The 22,628-nt window shown below is 41.5% G+C and overlaps 1 protein-coding gene across 1 annotated transcript in view; it reads left to right on the top strand.

Moving 5' to 3' along the window:
• LOC136332005 (zinc finger protein 479-like) overlaps nt 1-22,328 on the top strand; it is a 28,004-nt gene extending 5,676 nt beyond the window's left edge. Inside the window, exons 2-6 of the mRNA XM_066271234.1 lie at nt 906-979; nt 6,186-6,312; nt 7,059-7,154; nt 13,142-13,215; nt 20,208-22,328. Of these exons, the coding sequence (XP_066127331.1) occupies nt 965-979; nt 6,186-6,312; nt 7,059-7,154; nt 13,142-13,215; nt 20,208-21,101 (1,206 nt within the window). The 5' untranslated portion in view covers nt 906-964 and the 3' untranslated portion in view covers nt 21,102-22,328. The remainder of the gene's footprint in view (nt 1-905; nt 980-6,185; nt 6,313-7,058; nt 7,155-13,141; nt 13,216-20,207) is intronic.
• The last annotated feature ends 300 nt before the right edge of the window (nt 22,329-22,628 follow it).

The following is a 22,628-nucleotide window of genomic DNA, read 5'->3' as shown; positions in this document are numbered from 1 at the left end:
TGCAAAAGCTTCTGTAGCCTGACCTGTGGTGGCGCAGTGGATAAAGCGTCAACCTGTAATGCTGAGGTCGCCGGTTCAAAACCCTGGGCTTGCCTGGTCAAGGCACATATGGGAGTTGATGCTTCCTGCTCCTCCCTCCCCCTTCTCTCTCTCTCTCTCTCTCTCTCTCTCTCTCTCTCTCATTCTCCTTTCTAAAAAAAAAATTAATAAAAGTAAAAAAAAAAATTTTTTTTTAAAGTTTCTGTAACCCTTATGCACCCCAGTTCACTGCATTCTTTTCACTTGGCATCACACCTCCCCAGGGGCCCCTGGACCGTGACAGGAAGGCAAAGGTGAGTGAGGGGGCACAGACATGCTCCAGAGAGGAGCGCCCAGGCTGCATTTGTGAGGAGGGCAGGGATGCTCAGGGGAGGTAACGGTGCTGTGTTGGGTTTGGGCATTCAGGAGAGCAGCGCCCGTTCTCATTGCTGTGGGAATGTGTGGATGTCTGAGGGAGGAGACCACGTTAGACAGGAAAGAAAATACAGTGTGGTGGTCTCCCTGGAGGAGCTCACTTTTCCTTACTCTCTTGTGAGAAAGGCAGGAGAGTGGTCTTTGTCACTGGAGAAGATCAAATCCATGGAAGCTCTTTCTTTCTCAACTATTATCACCATCTAAAAAGAATTCAGGTAAGGAACAGGGTGTAGCGTTTAGGCAAAGCAAGCAGCATTTTACGCAAAGCTCTACTCTTGGCAAAAGGCAAAGCAGATAAATTCACCTAGCGTGAGTGCCCCTACTTGATGAGGTCTTAGAGATTATATGCTTTTTAGCTATAAATTTCAAGGCTACCCTTCCCTGACAGTGGGACTAGCCTACAGGATTTCATGACCTTGTGAACGTCTGGTGATTTTGTTTTGTTTTGGCAGACTTGACTGTTTGGCATATTGTTACCTGAGAGAACAAGCCAGACCAGGACCAGAGCAAAATGTCTGCTTCTCAGGTAAGCGGTGTGTCCTGGTCAGAGGCTGTGTTTGCTTTTCCTCCTAACTTGAGTGACTTTAGCACCTGCACCCTTTAATTTTCTACTTCTGGTGTGCTTGCAGGTGGAGGTCGCTTCAGTTTACATATTTTTCTGTTTTCTATTTCAATTTAGAGAGGGGACAGAGAGAAGGGTAGGATCAGGAAGCATCAACACCACATATGTGCCTTGACGAGGCAAACATGGTGCTTTGAATCAGCGACCTCAGCGTTCCTTCTTGCTTTATCCACTGTGCCACCAAAGTGGGGGGGGGGGTGTTTTGTTTACAATTGTTACGTTAGCAGCTGGTATATTTCCTTTCTTTGTCCCAAAACCTCCTGGGCATTGTCTCCATCCAGCCCTTCTGCGGGCATTAAGACTTCCCTCTCTGAAATAATCTTTTTTTTTTTTTTTTATCGGAGGAGCTCGAGCCACCAGGTGAAATAATCTTTATCAAATACTAGACACGTCCCTTTTGTGATAGATCAACCTGAGAAGGCATCTGTGAAGAAGGGAATGTAGGCTTTAGGTTCATGTGGCTGCAGCGTCAGCTCTGTGGGTCAGGATTAAGGAACGGCAAGTTCTACGGGTCAGAATAGCTCAGAAAGTTTTGACAGAGAAGAGTAGCTGGAAGAGACTGGCTCACTAGATTGGTCCGAAAGACTTACTATTTAAAGGAACTGTTATAAATAACAATGTGGAGTGCACCTTTGGATGGACATTTGCAGGAAACTTATGATTTTTATGATAATTTTCAAGTATTGATTTTCTTATGTGTTTTTTGCTGTTCTCACAGCAGTGATGACATGTTTATCTCTGCCTCAGCCACCTGATACTCATCTAGTCCCCCTGATACTCACATGGCTGAAGAGCCCCATTAATAGTTTAATAGTTCCTATTATGGTTAACAAGGGTCTAGTGGGGATTGGTGAGGAAGATGCAGAAAACATCCTGTGTCATCTGGAAATTCCCTTTTTCTTTGTTACTTTAAAAATGAGGGCTCTACTTTTATTTTCTGGAAAACATTGCACATTTGGCTTTTGACTCAGAACCTTCCAGGGGTTATCAAAGTTTTTATAAAAACCGCCCACTTTTGAAGCCCTGGGCAACTTAGTCCCTTCCGCCCACTAGTGGGCGGCCCAGCTTTCATGGTTGCTCTGCTATTGCCCATTATGAAAGCTGAAACTCCCACTAGTGGGCAGTAGGGACTAGGTTGATCAGCGCTGCAAAAGTAGGCAGTTTTCATAAAAAGTTTGATAACCTCTGCGAAGCAATGAGGCTTTGCCTCTAAATGTTATAATGTTTCACAGTCATATTGCAGGCGTAATCATTTTCCCATTTTGGATTTTCAAAGCAGTAAAAGAGTTATATAATCATTATATTTTTAATTTTTTATATTGACTTTAGAGAGATGAGGAAGGAGAGAGACAGAAATATTGATCTCTTCCTACATGTGCCCCGACTAGTAATTGAACCTGCAATCTTTGAATATGAAAGATGGATGCTCTAACCTACCATTTGAATTGTCCATGGTGATTCTGTTACTAGCATATATTCAATTAAGTTAAAATTCTAAGATACAGTTCTCCACTAACGATTCACTGAAATTTTGAAAGAAGTGCAAGAATAAGAAAGGTGTCCTAATGTTTTAATTTTATTTATTTATTTATATTGTTGTTATTATTTTAATGTGAGAGGCAGGAGGCAAAGAAACTTCTGCGTGTGCCCTAACCGTGATTCACCTGCAAAGGTCACTAGGGGGTGATGCTCTGCCCATTCGGGGCATTGCTCTGTTGCTTCCAACTTAGCTTATTTTAGTTCTATTTGTGTGTGTGTGAGTGTGTGTGAGAGAAATGTGAAGCAACATGACAGACTCCCACATGCACTTGATCAAGATCCTTTTGGCAAGTCCACTGGGGGCGATGCTCGACCTGTCTAGGGCGTTGCTCTTTTACAACTGGAGCCATTCTGGTGCCTGAGGTAGAGGCCATGGAACCATCCTCAGCAGCTGGGGCAACTTTGCTCCAATGAAGCCTTGGCTGTGGGAGGAGAAGAGAGAGACAGAAAGGAGAGAGGGAAGGGTGGAGAAGCAGATGGGTGCCTCCTGTGTGCCCTGGCCGGGAATCAAACCCAGGACTTCCACACACCAGGCCTGTGCTCTTCCACTGGGCCAAACAGCCAGGGGTTTAATTTTAATTTTTTAAATTGTTACGGGTATTTCTGTCTCTAGTGTATTTATAAAATAGAAAGGATATCACCCAAAAATAAATCAGGATTTATAGAATTGAAAAACAGTCTTGATTTTATTGAAGTATAACTTTTCTGTTAGTTTTGGGGTTTTTTTTTTTTTTAATGATAACAGAAGATAGAATCCTGCATGTGATCAGTATTAAGTTGTACCTGGTTCCTATACTTTATGTGTGTATGTGCATAAAATATTGTTATTTATTTTTCCTTCTTACCTGCTTAAGATGTTTTTGTTATTAGTTACAGAAACTGCTGTGAACATTAATGAAGTTTTTTATGTTCACTGGTCAGTTTTTGGTTTTTTTTTTTAAGAATTGTAGATTTAGTTTGGAATGAAAATTAAGGTTACCCTTTAATGTGTGTTTCATAAAAGATTCTCATAACAAAGAAAGAATTTTGGTCTAAGACTACTTATAGCAAGTTTTTCCAAAGGATTGTGGTTCCTGTGTTTACAGGTCCATGACAATTTAGTTCAATAGGTCCAAGGCTTGGTGTTTAGTTAGCAGATCTTGATATGACACTGAGGGAGGTGGGGCAGGTGGAAAAGGGTAAAGGGAAAATGAGTGGTGGGGCCCTGGCCGGTTGGCTCAGCCGTAGAGCATCGGCCTGGTGTGCGGGGGACCCGGGTTCGATTCCCGGCCAGGGCACATAAGAGAAGTGCCCATTTGCTTCTCCACCCCCCCTTCCTCTCTGTCTCTCTCTTACCCTCCCGCAGCCAAGATTCCATTGGAGCAAAAATGGCCCGGGTGCTGGGGGTGGCTCCTTGGCCTCTGCCCCAGGCGCTACAGTGGCTTTGGTCGCTGCAGAACACGCCCCTGAGGGGCAGAGCATGGCCCCCTGCTGGGCATAGCATCTCCGCTGGTGGGCATGCCTGGTGGATCCCGGTGGGGCGCATGCGGGAGTCTGTCTGACTGTCTCTCCCCGTTTCCAGCTTCAGAAAAATACAAAAAAAAAAGAAAATGAGTGGTGGTGGAGATTTGTGGTTATGAAAACATAATACCGTATATATACAGTTTATAAGTCACAAAATTGTGCACCTAAAGCCTATATGTCAGTAATTAATGTCACTAAATAATTAAAATAAAATGAAACAAACATCAAAGCTTATAGAAAAAAGTTAAAGTACCTCTGGCTGAATAGAGCTCAGATGGTTGGAGCATTTTATTGAAGTGCATAGGTTGTCGGTTTGATCCCCAGTTGTAGGGCATGCAAGAGCAGGTCAGCACTTCTGCCTCTCTATCTTCATTCCCTTTCTCTCTGGAAAAACAATAAAATAAACATAAAGAAAAAAATTAAAATAAAACATACATTTAATAATTAAAAATTTGAAAAAATTGTTTAGAAATTGCAAATGATAAGTATTGGACACATATATAATGAAGAATTGAAGTAAACTACATAATTGTGGATCTCGGGAGAAGAAATCAACCAATGAATGCATAAATTTGGGGACCAGCAAATTAATTGATTTTACTCTAAAGACCAGTAGATAAAAAACTTTAAAATTCAGTCTGACCTGTGGTGGCGCAGTGGATAAAGCGTCAATCTGGAATGCTGAAGTTGATGGTTCAAGACCCTGGGATTACCTGGTCAAGGCACATACGGGAGTTGATGCTTCCTGCTCCTCCCCTCTTCTCTCTCTCTCTCCCCTCCTTCTCTCCTCTCCTCTCTAAAATGAATAGTCTTTAAAAACAAAAAAGCCTCAACTCTTAGTTGCAGCATTAAAAAAAATACATTAAAAAAGAAACTTTAAAATTCTATAAGCCTCTCTCAGTTCAAAGTTATATATATTAATTCCTGTGGTTTCTATTATTGTGCAATTTGAAAGTATAGCCTATGTCTTTCTATCTCCTCACTTAAAAAAAAAAAAAAAAGTATGTAGCCCAGACCTGATAGCTCCATTTGTTAAACTATCGACTATCGGGCCCTGGCCGGTTGGCTCAGCGGTGGAGCGTCGGCCTAGCGTGCGGAGGACCCGGGTTCGATTCCCGGCCAGGGCACACAGGAGAAGCGCCCATTTGCTTCTCCACCCCTCCGCCGCGCTTTCCTCTCTGTCTCTCTCTTCCCCTCCCGCAGCCAAGGCTCCATTGGAGCAGAGATGGCCCGGGCGCTGGGGATGGCTCTGTGGCCTCTGCCTCAGGTGCTAGAGTGGCTCTGGTCGCAAGATGGCGACGCCCCTGGTGGGCGTGCCGGGTGGATCCCGGTCGGGCGCATGCGGGAGTCTGTCTGACTGTCTCTCCCCGTTTCCAGCTTCAGAAAAATGAAAAAATGAAAGAAAAAAAAAAGAAAAAACAAAACTATTGACTATCGGCCTGAATTGTATAGGTTGCTGGTTCAATCCCAGGTTAGGGCAGAAAAACAGATGGATTGGTTGGTGTTTCTTCCTCTTTCTATTTCCTCCTCCTTTCCTCTCAGGCTAAAATTTCTTAACAATACATACGAATGGCATGTGACCTAGAAACTTTGGTGTCACTAATAAAATGGGAGTGTGTTAAACACATGGGTCACGGGCCACATTGCAGAACTTCTCCATGGAAATCACCATTTTAACAAAACTTCAGTTCATTGTCCATGTTAATACGGGAGAACTACTTACATTTCCAACTCATCCTGATTTTCTAGCTGAGAAATGAACACAACTCATTGTGAATGGCACAATAGTTTTGACAAATCTATATGCCTGTGCCGATGTCTTATGTTAAAGCTTATTTTTCTGCAAAGTCAAGTCTCTGCAGTGTTGTAGACACGTGTCATCCTCATTTCTCAGTTTTAGAGAATACTTTATAGAGGTTATTGCTGGTTCAAAACCACTGGATATTACCGGATATAGTTCAGGATATTCTCCTAGGTCAAAACCACTTCCAGCACTGTTTTCAAGTTGGGTCACTATTTGAACTCTGCTGGTGGCCTTTAATGAATATGTGTGTGTTTCTGTTTTCAGGGACCATTGACTTTCAGGGATGTGGCCATAGGTTTCTCTCAGGAGGAGTGGGAATGCCTGGACCCAGGTCAGCGGAAACTGTACATGGACGTGATGTTGGAGAACTACAGGAACCTGGTCTCCCTGGGTGAGGATGACTTCCTTTAGAAGTTTATTTTGCATCTGCTCGTGGTTTTTTTGTTTATTTTTATGGCATTGTTTGGGGGCTTCTGCTTTGGATGGTACACTTTCAGATTTCTTCTTCTCAAGAACCAAATTGGACGTTTGCTGCTGCAGTAAAAAATTGGTTTCGAATGTGTGTAGAATAGGAAGTCAATGTCTAAAAAATTTGCATGGTGTCTAGAAAAATTAAGATACTATCTGAAAACAGTGTTTAGGAAAATAATTTTTTTCTTTTTTTAAAGATTTTATTTATTGATTTTACAGAGAGAGGGATGGAAGGTGAGAAGTATCAACTCATGGTTGCTTTATTTAGTTGTTCATTGATTGTCGTATGTGCCTTGACCAGGTAGCCTGGGTTTTTGAACCTGGGGCCTCAGCAATTCCATGTTGAAGCTCTATCCACTGTGCCACCAAAGGCCAGGCGGAAAATAATTTTTTAATTATTATAATTATGTTTATTTATTAACTTTGGTGGAGGGAGAAAGGTTGCTTCTCATATGTGCCTTGACCAGGAAAGCCCAGGGTTTTGAACTGGAGACCTCAGCATTCCATGTTGATTTTATCCACTTTGCCATCACCAGTGGGGCTGCAGGATAATTTTCTAAATATTACCATATTCTATTCTGTCTTCTTAGTTGGCACTGACTGGATTAGAAATGTAGAAGTCTCTATCAAAACTCATGGGTTTTTGTTTTTTTTTGCATTAAACAGGGCTTTCTGTCCCTAAGCCAGTCCTGGTCATGTACTTGGAGCAAGTGAAGAAGCGCTGGGATGTGACGGGAAGAAAGACACTATCCTTCCACCCAGGTAGGTGGGATGAGGAGGCAGATGACACAGGTGAGAGATCTAAAGGTCAGGGAGGAGGCCAGACCTTACATTGTGGTTGGGAAGCTGCTGCAGTGGGAAGGGCTGAGAGAGGCCCAGGTGTATCCCTGTTGTCATAGAGCAAGGATCCCCAAACTTTTTACACAGGGGGCCAGTTCACTGTCCCTCAGACCGTTGGAGGGCTGGACTATAAAAAAAACTGAACAAATCCCTATGCACACTGCACATATCTTATATCTTATTTTAAAGTAAAAAAAAGAACAGAAGTAGTACTGTACGTGAGCGAGGCTATGCTTTGCATCCTGTGCTGCTCTCACTGACCACCAATAAAAGAGGTGCCCCTTCTGGAAGTATGGCGGGGGCTGGATAAATGGTCTCAGGGGGCCACAGTTTGGGGACCCCTGTCATAGAAGGACAGCTGGACTCCATCATGTCCCATTATCCTGCGTCCTCTCAGGACTCTGCTTTTGCTCCAGTGACTTCCATCGTCGGAACTAGACCTTTCTTTTTCTTAAATGTTGATTTTGTCTTGTGTAAAGAATTTATGAACAAAGGGTTGAGGTCTCCGAATTTCTTGCATAAATTACAGGAACATTAGGGGCAGTTGCCATGTTTTTGGGTTTATAATTTCTAATCCTGTGAAATTTTCCAACAACACAATGCACCTCCCCAAAGTGAGAAATTCTAATTTTCTGCTCTACTTCAAAATGTCCTTTGGCTGCCTGACCTGTGGTGGTACAGTGGATAAAGCATTGAAATAAAATCTTTTAAAAATAATTTCCTTTTACTTCGTATGAACCAGGAAAGAAATTTCTAGTCTTTGTTCCACTATTTTCTCTCTGTCATAATAGTTTAATGTTTCTATGTATCTCATAGAGTCCTTTAGGAAGGTACTGCCATAGGTGACCTGTCCAGCTGGTAAGAAAGCGTCCACTGTTACCTGCTTTTGTCATCACTGTCATTCGTTATTCTTTCCTGTATGATGCAGAGCTGCAGAGCTACCTAAGACTGTCCAGTGTGTTTATCTGATTAGATCTTTGTCATAGTTCTGCTTTTAGACTCAAGTGCTGGAATGTTGTTCTTGTTCTTTGGTAAAAAGTAGGTTATGGAATTATTAAGCACTTCATATGTAGGGAAATGTTTTGCTTCTCTATTGAAGTTTACTTAAGGCAAAGGCAATTTTGTTTTTCATTTTCTCTTTATTTGAAAGCATCAGAAAGAGGAACACATAGGGATAGACACACTGGAAGAGAGAGAGATGAGAAGCATCAGTTAAGCTTTGCAGCATCTTAGTTCATCGATTACTTTCTCATATGTGCCTCGAGTAGGGGGCTGCAGCAAATACCAAGTGATCCTTTCCACAAGCCAGTGACCTTGGGCTGAAACCAGCAACCTGCACTCAAGCTGGTGACCTTGGGCATTTGAACGTAGGTCCTCCACGTCCCAGTCCAACCCTTTATCCACTGAGCTACCATCTGGTCAAGCCTTTTTTTTACTTTTCACTTTCGTGTTTTGAAAATTCTTTCATTATGTTAACTATTGGGCTTTGATTTTTCTTTGTTATTTCCTTGATGTGTAAAGTTGTATTTTTAATTTGATTTCTTTTATTTTTCCTGTAAGAAGTTATCTATGTATATAGAATTTTCTCTTGATATTAACCCTTTGAGTGGTACAAACATTCATGTACGTCCTTTTGCCTCCTGACTATCCAGAGTACAGTTGTACGTGTAAGGCAGCATTAAAAAGGCAAATGTATGTTTTCTTGTTTCCTTAAATTAGTTATCAAACAAACATGATTTTAAGTTGATAGAACTAGAACTGAAATACTTTTTCTTTTTTCTTTTCTTTTTTTTTTTGCATTTTTCTGAAGCTGGAAACAGGGAGAGACAGTCAGACAGACTCCCGCATGCGCCCGACCGGGATCCACCCGGCATGCCCACCATGGGGCAACACTCTGCCCACCAGGGGGCGATGCTCTGCCCATCCTGGGCGTCGCCATCTTGCGACCAGAGCCACTCTAGCGCCTGGGGCAGAGGCCAAGGAGCCATCCCCAGCACCCGGGCCATCTTTGCTCCAGTGGAGCCTTGGCTGCGGGAGGGGAAGAGAGAGACAGAGAGGAAGGCACGGCGGAGGGGTGGAGAAGCAAATGGGCGCTTCTCCTGTGTGCCCTGGCCAGGAATCAAACCCGGGTCCTCTGCACACTAGGCCTACGCTCTACCGCTGAGCCAACCGGCCAGGGCATACTTTCTTTCTTTTTTTAAAAAATACTTTATTTATTGATTTTACAGAGACAGGAGAGAAAGGGGAGCATGGATTGGGAAGTATCAACTCATAGTTGCTTCATGTTAGTTGTTCATTGCTCGCTTGTTGTATGTGCCTTGGCCAGGGCAGCCCAGGGTTTCGAACCGGCAACCTTGGCATTCCAGGCCGAAGGTTTATCCACTGCGCCACCACAGGCCAGGGCATACTTTCTTTCTTAACAGAGAAACTTTATTCTCAGGGCTCAGTGAACATGAGAAAATATCACTACTCAGGTTAATTTCTCTGAATCTCATGATATTTGTAATATTATGTTATTTCATTTTTTTCAACTTATTTTATGATTTCTTTTGATCTAGTTTATCATACTATTTTATACTCCATTAATACAGGCTGGCCACTGAAAAACTGAATGATATAAAATACATATAACTTACAAACTTGTTTTTTACATTTTTTATTTTATTTGGAAATACAACTGGTGAATTTTTTTTCAGTATTATGTGTGAAAACCAACATCCCTCAGATGACCACCATTTTACTGCTCAGAAATACAGGCTTTCCCAAACCCTTCAGTTTTTCAGTGTCCACCCTCTGTTTCTGTCACTTTCATTTCCATGTTCTAATTTTTCATAGTTTCATTCCTCTGTGGTCAGCTGATAACCTGTCCGATTTGCATCTTACTAAGTTTACTGAGCCTTGTTTAGCGGAATAACCAGTTCTGTACACAGGAGAATATTCTCTGTGATTGAGAACATTGTGTATTCTATCCCAGGCTGGGTGACTCAGAACTTGATCTTGAGCAGGCATCCCCAAACTACAGCCTGTGGGCTGCATGCGTCCCCCTGAGGCCATTTATCCGGCCCCTGCTGCACTTCCGGAAGGGGCACCTCTTTCATTTCTGGTCAGTGAGAGGAACACTGTATGTGGCAGCCCTCCGACGTTCTGAGGGACAGTGAACTTGCCCCCTGTGTAAAAAGTTTGGGGACCCTTTGCCCAGGGTGTCATGTTTGATTCTGGTGATGGCAAATCCAAGAATTAAGCAATGTTGAAAGGAGAACACAGAGCGACTGTTCTTCAACTAGACCAGGGGTCTCAAACTCAACTCAGCATGTGGGCCGCAGAGCAAGATCACAGCCGTTCAGCGGGCCGCACTAGGTCTACAAAAGGCAACTGTTACGCAACACTTTTCTCACCACAGTTGAAAACAAAAAAAAATCAGTACAACAAGCACAATCGTACATGCAGTTTACTCAGTGTCACAAAACGACCAGAAACTGTAGTTCGCATCACAACTGCTGTTAACTAAGCTAATATCTAGCTAGGATGCTAGAGAAATGAAAAATACAAGTAGGCCCCTAGGCTTACTTAATTTTATCCAAAATATTTTGAACTTCGTGGATTAGTCTGCGGGCCGTGAGTTTGAGACCCCTGAACTAGACCATTGGTTTTTTGAAAGAACCCATCTTCTGTTAGTTTTTTTTTACTGATGTGCAAATGATGTTTACAGTTGTGACCACAACCTCAGGCAAGTCCTACAATCACAGATGTTGCTATGCTGCTTTGCAAAAAAAAAAAAAATTTCCTACTAAAACAAATACAGACTAGTATTTTTTTTGTTTCTTTAATTTTGGAAGAAAGCGGATCTTGCAAAGTACCTTTGTTACTTGAGACAAACTGTATACACGAAAACTTTGTACAAGCTAGAGTAACTATTTCCAAAGACTGTCACCTGTTTCAAGTTGGAACTTACTGAACCTTAATGGAAGAGACAACTGCTTAGCCGAATTGGGGGGAGGGGATGCTGAGTACTTTACTTCTGTGGTGACCGAATGCGGGTAAATGGACATGGTCTGTTATCTTTAGGGACCTGCTTGGTATGTCCCCCAACCCTGCACCCATCTTTTTTTTTTTTTTTCTTTTTTGAATGTACTTGTTTATTTTTTAAACTAAGGTTGCAGAATTACAAAATAATTTCAACCTTGGAACCTTAGATAGGATGCCCTCCAATGGACTGATTTTAGTCCTTAGAAAGTTGATGTGTCTGTTGCTGCTTATTGAAGGACAGTTCAGTGGGAGCCCTAAGGTGCCAGTGGATCGATTCCCTGCCTTCTTCCTGAGCACCACCAGGACAGGTGGGCCACCTGAGCGGGGAACCTCAGGTGACTTCATTAGTTCCCCAATGCCTACTCTTTATCAAAACAAGGGGTTTTTCATTCTTGAAGAAGCTTGTGGAAGGGCATGTATCTTATGAGAAGTTCACATACTAAATTTTATAAAAAGTTCCTTGATGTGACTTATGCCAAGTTATTATGAAGACTCCCCCCTTCCCCTCGATTATTGCATGAAGGCTACAAAGTTGGAACAGGCAAGTCCTGGGTATGAAAGCTTTAATTTACCTCATTTATTTTTTATTTTTGTAGCCTTAGTTTCTCTTTTCCTATTTTATGACCGCTGAAAGTGTTCCTAGTCCCTGTCTGAAACCTAAGACTTGATGTATTGGTGGGAGCGACCAGATGTTCAAGATGTTGCTGTGATTTTTTTTTTTTTTACCCCCTTTTTTGTATATGCAATACTAAGCAAACAAGGAAACGGTTTAAAGAGGAAGAAGGAAAGACCCTAATTTCTGGGTGGAGGAGTCTTTCCCCACTCTGTGGAAATGTAGACTTATGTCAAAGTTGGTCTCTGAGTTATTGCACCTGACTTTAGGATCTAAAAGATTTTTTTTTTTTTTTGACAAGTTGTGCCTTTCCTTCTGGAACTGTAAGTGAACACAATAATGATACCTGTTTACACTGTGAAGTGGGTATTGTTACAAAGGACACACCAGAGGCTTTCTCGCTGTTAATGCCTTGTGAATGTATGTCTACGGAGAAAACCCTGTAGTTTCACCTGCTGATGCTGACTGTTGAAGAATAAATTTTGGATATTCCCCCGCCCCAAAAAAAAAGAATTAAGCAGTGACTGGAAAAGGAATCAGCATTTCTCTCTTTGTCTCTTTTCCTTTCACTAAAATCAATATATAAATATTTTTAAAGAGACAGACACATGAAGATGTTTCCGAATGTATCCTGACTGGCAATCTGAACTGCACCTTCTGTGTCCAGGAAGACTTCCACCCCTGTCAGCTATCCAACCAGAGAGAAATATGTTTTTCCTTAGAGCTGTGCTATCATCATCTACCTCATGTCTGTCTTTCATACTGCAGTCCCCATGGTCTTTAAACAGTCACCTTTTCAAAACATCAACCCCATAGTGCATTCATATTATCCTGTCATAATTTCAGTGCTCTGTGACCCAGAAAAGAGAAAACAGTTTCTCGGGCAGTGGCAAAAGCACCAGATCATTAGACACACAGTACACTCATTTATTTCTCTCTAGAAGAAAAGTGGGAATTGGGGGTTTTCTCACAACATTGGCATGGTGCATGCAGGAGTATGGTCTGCTGTTGGGGACAGATATCAGCATCTTATCTTTGTAGATATGCATTTTTTTTACTGGGGCTGATATGGTCTGATTGGCTCATGGAGTCCTCAAAAATGTCTCTTGTGTTAGTGATTGTTTCTAAATTTACTTAATGGAGTGAAGTTTTGATGCTTCCTATTGTACTATGTAGCTGAAATCCTATACCAAGTACTAATTTGGTCAGTTAGAATTTAAGGTACAATTACTTGAGTATAGTTTGTTATAATTTATTTTGTTTCTTTCAGTTATGTTTTCTGAAGAGACCCAGGGTTTGTTACCAAAGCCATACATAGAGGATTCATTGCACATGAAGTTACCGGTAAGATGGAAGGTGTGGCTCAAAAATCAATATGTAATAAAAGATTGAGAATGTTAGCTCAATTGCAAGGTCTGAAAATGCTGTGGTGGACATAACAAAACTGAAGTTGTTACTCTTAGTAATAATTTTGTTTTGAAAAGAAATCAGATTGCCGGTTCGAAACCCTGGGCTTGCCTGGTCAAGGCACATATGAGAGTTGATGCTTCCAGCTCCTCCCCCCTTCTCTCTCTCTCTCTCTCTCTCTCTCTCTCTCTCTCTCTCTAAAAAGTGAATAAATAAATTAAAAGAAATCAGATATATAACATTTTGAAAGAACTACCCATTTAAATCCATTATGTTTGGAGAACAGTGTCCTTCTAAACACAAAATTTCAGAACAATTTTTTTTAACCACGAAAAGCAGAGTGGGACAGAAAGACAAGAAGGAAAAAAATGAGAAGCAACACTTCCTTGTTGCAGCAACTTAGTTGTTGATTGATTGCTTTCACATCTGTACCGTAACTTTAGGTGAGGGATACATCCAATCCAGTGACCCCTTGCTCAAGCCATTGCTTTAGGCTTCAAGCCAGCGACCATGGTATTAGGCAGAGGTCCCCAAAATGTGGCCACCTGACGCAATTTATCCGGTCCCCGCCGCAGTTCCGGATTGGGCACCTCTTTCATTGGTGGTCCGTGAGAGGAGCACAGGATGCAAATGCATCCTGTCCCTCGGACATCACTGTTCCTCAGACCCTTTAGAGCAGTGGTCCCCAACCCACGGGCTGTGACTGGTACCAGTCTGCAGAGAAAGAATAAAGAACTTAACATTATTTCCGTTTTATTTATATTTAAGTCTGAACAATGTTTTATTTTTAAAAAATGACCAGAGTCCCTCTGTTACATCTATCTAAGACTCACACTTGATGCTTGTCTCATAAGTTCGACAATTATATTTAAAAATACAACATTTTTTTTACACCGGTCGCATAATTTTATTTTGTGCATTTATCTGTCCCACCCTAAGGGTCAGGCTGTAAAAATATTTTCTGACATTAAACCAAACCATGGCTCAAAAAAGGTTGGGGACCAGTTCATTAGAGGGCCGGACTATAAAAAAAACTATGAACAAATCCTTATGCACATTGCACAGGATGCATCCTGTGTCCTAGAGTACTGTATGTGCTGGTGTCATGTACAGTAATATTTCCGATGACACAGAACGCATGCGTTACGACTCTGGAAGCGCGTCATATGACACAGATCTGGTCTGCAGCTGCAGCACCCCACATCACTGAAAGGAATGTGAAATAACAGCAGAAGTAGGAAGAAAGGCAAAGCACTAGAACCATTACTACACAGTACAATGGCCCCCATACTCCCCCAAATGTACAATTACATAATGGCCCCTATAACTTCCCTTTGCCCAAAAGTCTACCCCCACATTACTGCACATCATGTTTCCCCTATTACAAGACCCTGTCTTGCCTGACCGTGTGGTGGCGCAGTGAATGGAGTGTCAGACTTTGATGTGGAGGACCTCGGGGTCACCAGCTTGGGCACGTGGGCTCAGGCTCATCTGGTTTGAGCAGAATACACCAGCTTGGACCCGGAGTCGCTGGCTCAAGCAAGGGGTTGCTTGGTCTGCTGAAGGCACATGTGAAGAAGCAATCGGTGAACAACTAAGGTGTCACAGCGAAAAACTGGTGATTGATCATTCTCTCTACGTTCCTGTCTGTCCGTCCCTATCTGTCCCTCTCTCTGACACTCTCTTTCTGTTAAAAAAAAAACAAAAACCCTGTCTTATATTAACTTTACCCCCAAAAGACGGGGGCTGTCCTATTTTTAGGAGGTGTCTTATAATAGAGGAAACATGCAGCAATGGGCTTACCACAGAAGAGGCCCACTGCTGCTGCTGCAGATGTCCATGATGCTGTATACACAGTGTCACAGGCTGATCGCCGCCATCCCTGAGTACAGCACTGGAGGCCGTGCTGGGCCTGTGACACTGTATGCTGGGGGTCCCCAAACTTTTTACACCGGGAGCCAGTTCACTGTCCCTCAGACCATTGGAGGGCCGGAGTATAAAAAAAACTATGAACAAATCCTCGTGCACACTACACATATCTTATTTTAAAGTAAAAAAGCAAAATGGAACAAATACAATATTTAAAATAAAGAACAGTAAATTTAAATCAACTGACCAGTGTTTCAATGGCAACTATGGGCCTGCTTTAGGCTAATGAGATGGTCAGTGTCCGGTTCCATGTTTGTCACTGCTAGCCGTAACAAGTGATGCAAGTGTGCATCAGTTAGTCTATATCTGGTTGGAGATTTCAAATGTTTCATTCTGGAAAAAGTATTCGCAGACGTAAGTGCTGCCAAAGATGGTTGCCATTTTGAGTGCATGGTTCCTGAGATTAGGATATTTCTCAGAGGGGAGAGATGCATAGAAATTAGGCAAGCTGCTTGACTTGAATGCGACTTTCAAAGAGTCACAATTCTGCAGTTCAGACAGTTCCATTTGGAAAATTGTATCCACATTTTCAGTGTCAATAGAAAATGGGTTACAGAAAAGCTGTATGACCTGTTCATGGAGATGAAGCTCTTTAAATCTGAATTGGAACTCCTTTTGCAACTTTTCCAGTGAATCCACACATGTTTCTTTTGGGAATGCAATCAAGGGTTTTTCCCCTAGCAGAATTTGAGTTAAGGGGAGATGGCAGAAATTTTCCTCCTTTACTTGTTTGATAAGGAGGCCTAGTTTTACTTCAAATGCTTTCACATGTGATTGCATATCACAGATGAGCTTCCCTCTTCCTTGAAGTTGCACATTGAAACGTGCTTTTGAGCTGTGACGGGTGCTTCCCACATCACCGTAAGTAGTACTGTACGTGAGTGATGCCGAGCTTTGTGGCACCACCACATACAGTACTCCAGGAGCACAGGATGTATACATTCCGCACTGTGTATACTACTGTCTGGTATAGTGGTGGCGGTGATGGACCTGTGCAAGGTGTTATAGGCCCATCACAGCCAGCACTGCAGCCTCCGCTATCCCAGATGGCGGTATATAGTGTCATAGGCCCAGCACCGCCTCCAGTATTGTATACAGGCATCAAATAGCGGTGATCTGGTCTGTGACATCAGCGGTGGGCCTCTACTGTAAGAAGCCCACCGCTGCCACTGGGTGATTTATAAGACAACCCCTGTTTTGGGGGGGCTCAAATTAATATGACAGTGTCTTATTTTCGGGGCAACACGGTAGTACAATGGCCCCCATTCTTCCCCAGATGCATAATGGCCCTTATATAGGGGACATTATGTTGTGCATCTGGGGGAGAATGGGGCCATTGTACTGTGTAGTAATGTGGGGAGAGACTTGGGCAAATGGAGGTTATAGTGGCCAGTATGTTGTGCATCTGGGGGAGTATGGTTGCCATTGTACTATGTGGGAGAAGTGAGGCATGTGTTTTTCGTATTATGGTTTATAATTACAGATCCATAAATATGGACTACAAGAGGACACACACTAGTGTCATGCCTTCTTTTTTCCTGCCGTGGAATCTGATTGCATGGGACTTCTCACCTATGCGATCATATTCCTGTGTGAGTTCACAGATCACAGTGTGGTTCGCACAGGGTGGTGTGAACTAGAAAGATGGTGGAGGGACTGGCTCAGTAATCGCGCACCGCATCAGTGTGAGCCTGAGGTAAAAGTGGAGTTCCACCAATATGGCCACCGGTGAGGCTGAAATGATGTGGACTGGGAAGGCTGCGTTGATGGGCAGTGCAGTGTGTATGCCTCTGTGTGGGCAAAATTATTGTTGGTACATGTTTTTATATGACTATATATAAATAGGTATTTTACTAATAGCAATTTGGAATCCCTAGGAAACAATGACGTCAAGAAAGAGAAAAATTGACTCGGAGTGTAGGATATTCAAAGAACAGTGGACTTATGATTACTTTTTCATGCAGTACAAGGAAAGAACTGTGTGTTTGATATGCCAGAATATACTGTCTGTGTTCAAAGAATACAACTTGCGTCGACACTATCAAACTCAACATAAAGATAAACATGATTGTTTGGTCGGAGATGTGAAAAAAGATAAAATATTAAAACTAAAAAATACATTGACAATTCAAGAAAATACTTTTGTGAAGCAGAAGCAGCTAAATATTTCATCACTGTGAGCAAGTTTTCAAGTTGCCAAGCTAATAGCATGCACTGGCAGACCATTCGTGGAGGGAGAATTTGTTAAAGAGTATCTTGTTTCGGGTGCCAAAGAGTTGTATCCAGAAAAGGCAGGCTTATTTAGTAGTTAGTCTTTCAGGATCTACGATTACATGAAGGATTGAAGAAATGGGAGACAATTTGCATCAACATTTGAAAACCTCTGCAAGAAAACTTTCCTATTTTTCCTTGGCACTCCACGAGAGCAATGATGTTCGTGATTCTGCACAACTTCTAATTTTTATTCATGGGACGAATGACAGTTTCGAAGTGACAGAAGAGCTTGCTGCACTGCAAAGCATCAAAGGAACAACTACAGGAGAGGATATCTATGAAAAGGTTTCCCAAACTGAAGGATTTGGAGCTGGACAGGGCTAAACTAGCCAGTGTGACAACTGATGGTGCTCCTAGCATGGTGGGGTCTAAGAAAGGAGTAATTGCTTGCATTAACCAAGAGATGGACAAACGTAACCATTCTCATCCAATAGCCATACACTGCCTCATCCACCACCAAGCGCTATGTAGTAAATCACTGAAGTGGGTCTGTGTTATGAAAATTGTGGTATCTTGTGTTAACTTCATTAGAGCTAATGCACTAAATCACAGACAATTTCAGGAATTTCTGTCTGAGCTAAATGTTGCCTATGAAGATGTTCTGTACTACACAAAAGTCCGTTGGCTGACTCGAGGGACAGTTTTGAGACATTTCTATGTCTTACTTCCACAGATTACAGCTTTTATGCTTTCAAAAAACAAAGAAGTACCAGAGCTCAATGATGCAGAATGGAAATGGCACCTTGCCTTTCTGACAGATGTAACAGAATTACTCAACAGTTTCAGTGTGCAACTTCAAGGAAGAGGGAAGCTCATCTGTGATATGCAATCACATGTGAAAGCATTTGAAGTAATATTAGGCCTCCTTATCAAACAAGTGAAGGAGGAAAATTTCTGCCATCTCCCCTTAACTCAAATTCTGCTAGGGGAAAAACCCTTGATTGCATTCCCAAAAGAAACATGTGTGGATTCACTGGAAAAGTTGCAAAAGGAGTTCCAATTCAGATTTAAAGAGCTTCATCTCATGAACAGGTCATACAGCTTTTCCGTAACCCATTTTCTATTGACATTGAAAATGTGGATACAATTTACCAAATGGAACTGTCTGAACTGCAGAATTGTGACTCTTTGAAAGTCGCATTCAAGTCAAGCAGCTTGCCTAATTTCTATGCATCTCTCCCCTCTGAGAAATATCCTAATCTCAGGAACCATGCACTCAAAATGGCAACCATCTTTGGCAGCACTTAACGTCTGTGAACAGACTTTTTCCAGAATAAAACATTTGAAATCTCCAACCAGATATAGACTAACTGATGCACACTTGCATCACTTGTTACGGCTAGCAGTGACAAACATGGAACCGGACATTGACCATCTCATTAGCCTAAAACAGGCCCATAGTTCCCATTGAAACTGGTCAGTTTGTTGATTTAAATTTACTGCTCTTTATTTTAAATATTGTATTTGTTCCGTTTTGTTTCTTGACTTTAAGATATGTGCAGTGTGCACGGGGATTTGTTCATAGTTTTTTTTATACTCCGGCCTTCCAACGGTTGAGGGACAGTGAACTGGCCCCCGGTGTAAAAAGTTTGGGGACCCCTGGTGTTAGGTCTATGATCCCATGCTTAAGCCAGTGACCCCACGCTTAAACTGGTAAACCTTTACAGAAGCCAGATTAGCCCATCCCCAAGCTTGCAGCCTTAAGGATTTGAACCAGGGTGGCCCTTATGTTGCAGTCCGATGCACTGCACCACACCAAGTCTGGCAAAAAACAATTTTATAAACAAACATATTCTCTGAAAGGAAATTGGAAATATCAGAAGTTATCTAGTCGATGTTAAAAATAAATACTCATTTGGCCCGTGAAAAATACTGGATTAGGTTAAATTTTTCTGAAAATTAGAGATTACCAATGAAAACAAATTATAAAGAATATAATTTTGGGAACTTTTATTTATTTATTTAATTTTATTTAAGTGAAGTGGGAAGGCAGAAAGACTCCCATACATACCCCACCTTGTTTTTACCAAGCCATACCTCTACCAGGTGATGCTGTCCATCGTGGACATTTGTTTTTGTTGCTCAGAAACCAAGCTATTTTACCACCTGAAGTGAAGCTATTCAGTCATCCTTAGCACCTGGACCAATGTGGTCCAACAGAGCCTTGTCTGGGGGAGGAGAACAAAGACAGCGAGACGGTAGGGGATGAGCAGTGGAGAAGCAGATGGTCACTTCTCAGGTGTCCTGAGAGCAAATAAACCTTGACTTCTTACTGCCAGGCTGATGCTCTATTGCTGTGCCAACCGGCCAGATCTGAGAATCCCTTAAAGAGGGATTCATTATGCTTTTCCCTAGATGCATTTCCTCCTAGATCCAAAGCTTATAATTTAATAGTCTTGGTATTGTCTTTATTCTAATATGGTTTCATAGAATACTTAATTGGGAAAAACTTTTTTAAAATTATTTATTTATTCATTTTTAGAGAGGACAGAGAGAGGGAGAGAGAGGAGAGAGAAACAGAGAGGGAGAAGGGGGGAGGAGCTGGAAGCATCAACTCCCATATGTGCCTTGACCAGGCAAGCCCAGGGTTTTGAACCGGTGACCTCAGCATTTCCAGGTCGACGCTTTACCCACTGCGCCACCACAGGTCAGGCAATTGGGAAAAACTTTTATGTTTAAGGAAATTAGAACCCTCACTAATGACCTTTTTTTTTTTATAATTCCAGAGTACATATAATGGCAAGAGAAGTGATCAATTTAATGAATCTTGGAACAACTTTTACCAGTGGTCAAATCTCAAAAGCTATTCAAGAACCAGCGTTTCAGAGAACCATCACAAAAGTATGAAAGTTACTGATCAAACCTCAGATCTCAATACAGATAATAATAGTGATATTACAGAAAACACAAACCAATATAGTGAATGTAACAAATCTTTGAGCCAATATTTTAATACTAATCAATCTGAGAATATTGATACTGGAGAAGAAGCTTACAAATGCTATCAGTGCGGGGAATTCTTTAGTCAATTATCCAGTTTAAAGAAACATAAGAAAACCCATATTGCAGACAAGTATTACAAATGCAAAGAATGTGGCATCAGTTTTAATTTCCATTCACAGCTTATTGATCATTTGAGAAGTCATACCAGAGAGAAGCCTCACAAATGTGAAATATGTGGTCAAGCTTTTCGTTCTTCTTCAGTTCTTTCTGAACACATGAGAATTCATACTGGAGAGAAGCCTCACAAATGTGAAGTATGTGGCAAAGCCTTTAGTAGGTGGTCAGTATTTACGGAACATATGACTATTCATACTGGAGAGAAACCTCACAAATGTGAAATATGTGGCAAAACCTTTGGTAAACTGTCACACCTTACGCGACATGCGGTAATTCACAGTAGAGAGAAGCCTCACAAATGTAAGGTATGTGACAAAGCTTTTCATTATCCTTCAGGCCTTGCTAAACATGAACAAATTCATACCGGAGAGAAGCCACACAAATGTGAAATATGTGGCAAAGCCTTTACTAAGTTGTCAACACTTAATCAACATAAGAGAATTCATACCGAAGACAAGCCTTACAAGTGTAAAATATGTGGAAAAGCCTTCAAAGATTGATCAGAAGTTACTAAATGAAGTAATTCATATCGGAGAAAAACCCTAAAATTTGAAATCTGACAAAGCATTGAACCAGCAGGTAAAATGTACTAAACATGATAAAAGGCATATGTTAAAGAATCCATACATGAATGTGAATTATGTGACAAAGCTTTAAGTTACCTTTCAGACCTTACTCAACATTTGAGAATTCATAGCAGAGAGAAACCTGACAAATGTGAAATATATGGCAAAAACTTTTTAGGCGGTTAGTAATTACTTGACATGAAAATTCATACTGGAGAGAAGCTTTGCAAATGTGAAATCTGTGCCAATGCATTTAATCAGCATTCCTATGTTACTGAACATGAGAGAATTTATACCAGAGGTAAGCCTTAGAAACGTATACAGTCTTGCAAAATTTTTATTCTGCATTCATAACTTAATACATGAGAATTCATACCAAAGAGAAATGTTGAATGAAGAATATAGGAAAGGCATTAGCTTGAACTGCAACCTCCATATCAGAGAATGTAACTGGTTAAAATGTTCATGTTTGTAGTATATGGTGGAAGAACTTATTTCAAAATATACATGTCAGAAGCCAACACAATTCCTGCTGCACAAGAGAGCATAAAGATGTAAATAATATATATACATGTGAAAACCTATTGAATTGAAGTCCTAGCATATACCCTGGCTGGGGGTTCAGTAATTGGAGCATCAGCCAGGAGTGCAAACATCCCAGGTATGATTCCTTCTCAGGGCACATGTGAGAAGTGGCCATCTGCTTCTCTTCCCCTCTCTTTTCTATGTCTCTACCCCACTCAAAGCAAGAGTCGTTCAGTTGGATCCAGCGTTGGACTGGGGTACTGAGAATTGCTTAGTTAGTCCAAGTGTCATCTCCAGGATCTGCGGATAGTTCATTTCGTCTTGAGTGTCAGCCCCCAAGCACTAAAGATAGTTTGGTGGATTTGAGCATCAGGCCTATACAGGTTACCAGGTGGATGCTGGGAACTATACATACAGAAGTCTGTCTAGACTCATTTAAAAAAATAAAAAACCATCTGAAATGTACTCAAAAGTTTTCACATAATACTTTAAAATATAGGTAGTTAAGCCATGATTACAACCTCAGTTAACTTTGCTTTGTGCTTTCGTAAATCATAAGTTGCTTGGTTGAGTTACGTATAATTATTTAGAATCTTCTGTTGGCAGTATTTGCGATATGACAAATATATTAAAGTGATTTGCTATCACATGATTTCATGCTGTGATTTTATTCCCTGTGTGTATGGGAAATATTCACAATATTCTGCATCCCTACTTCCAGAGCTTCACGTATTGGCCACTCCCTCTGTATCCAGTGTTTCTCCCGAGCTCAGCCCTCCCACAAAAAGAAAGCTAGGATACTTTATGAAACTGTTTCCCTAGCAGGAAATTGACCATTTTAAGAACCACACAAATGCAAATGGTCCAGTTTTGCTTCTCATTTTTCAGAAAGTCGAGGATAATTTTTATAATCTCGCAGATGAGTTGAATTACCAA

The sequence above is a fragment of the Saccopteryx bilineata genome, chromosome 3 (genome assembly GCF_036850765.1).
Source record: "Saccopteryx bilineata isolate mSacBil1 chromosome 3, mSacBil1_pri_phased_curated, whole genome shotgun sequence".
Classification (NCBI taxonomy): Eukaryota; Metazoa; Chordata; class Mammalia; order Chiroptera; family Emballonuridae; genus Saccopteryx; species Saccopteryx bilineata.
This window is presented reverse-complemented; position numbering and strand designations above follow the sequence as displayed.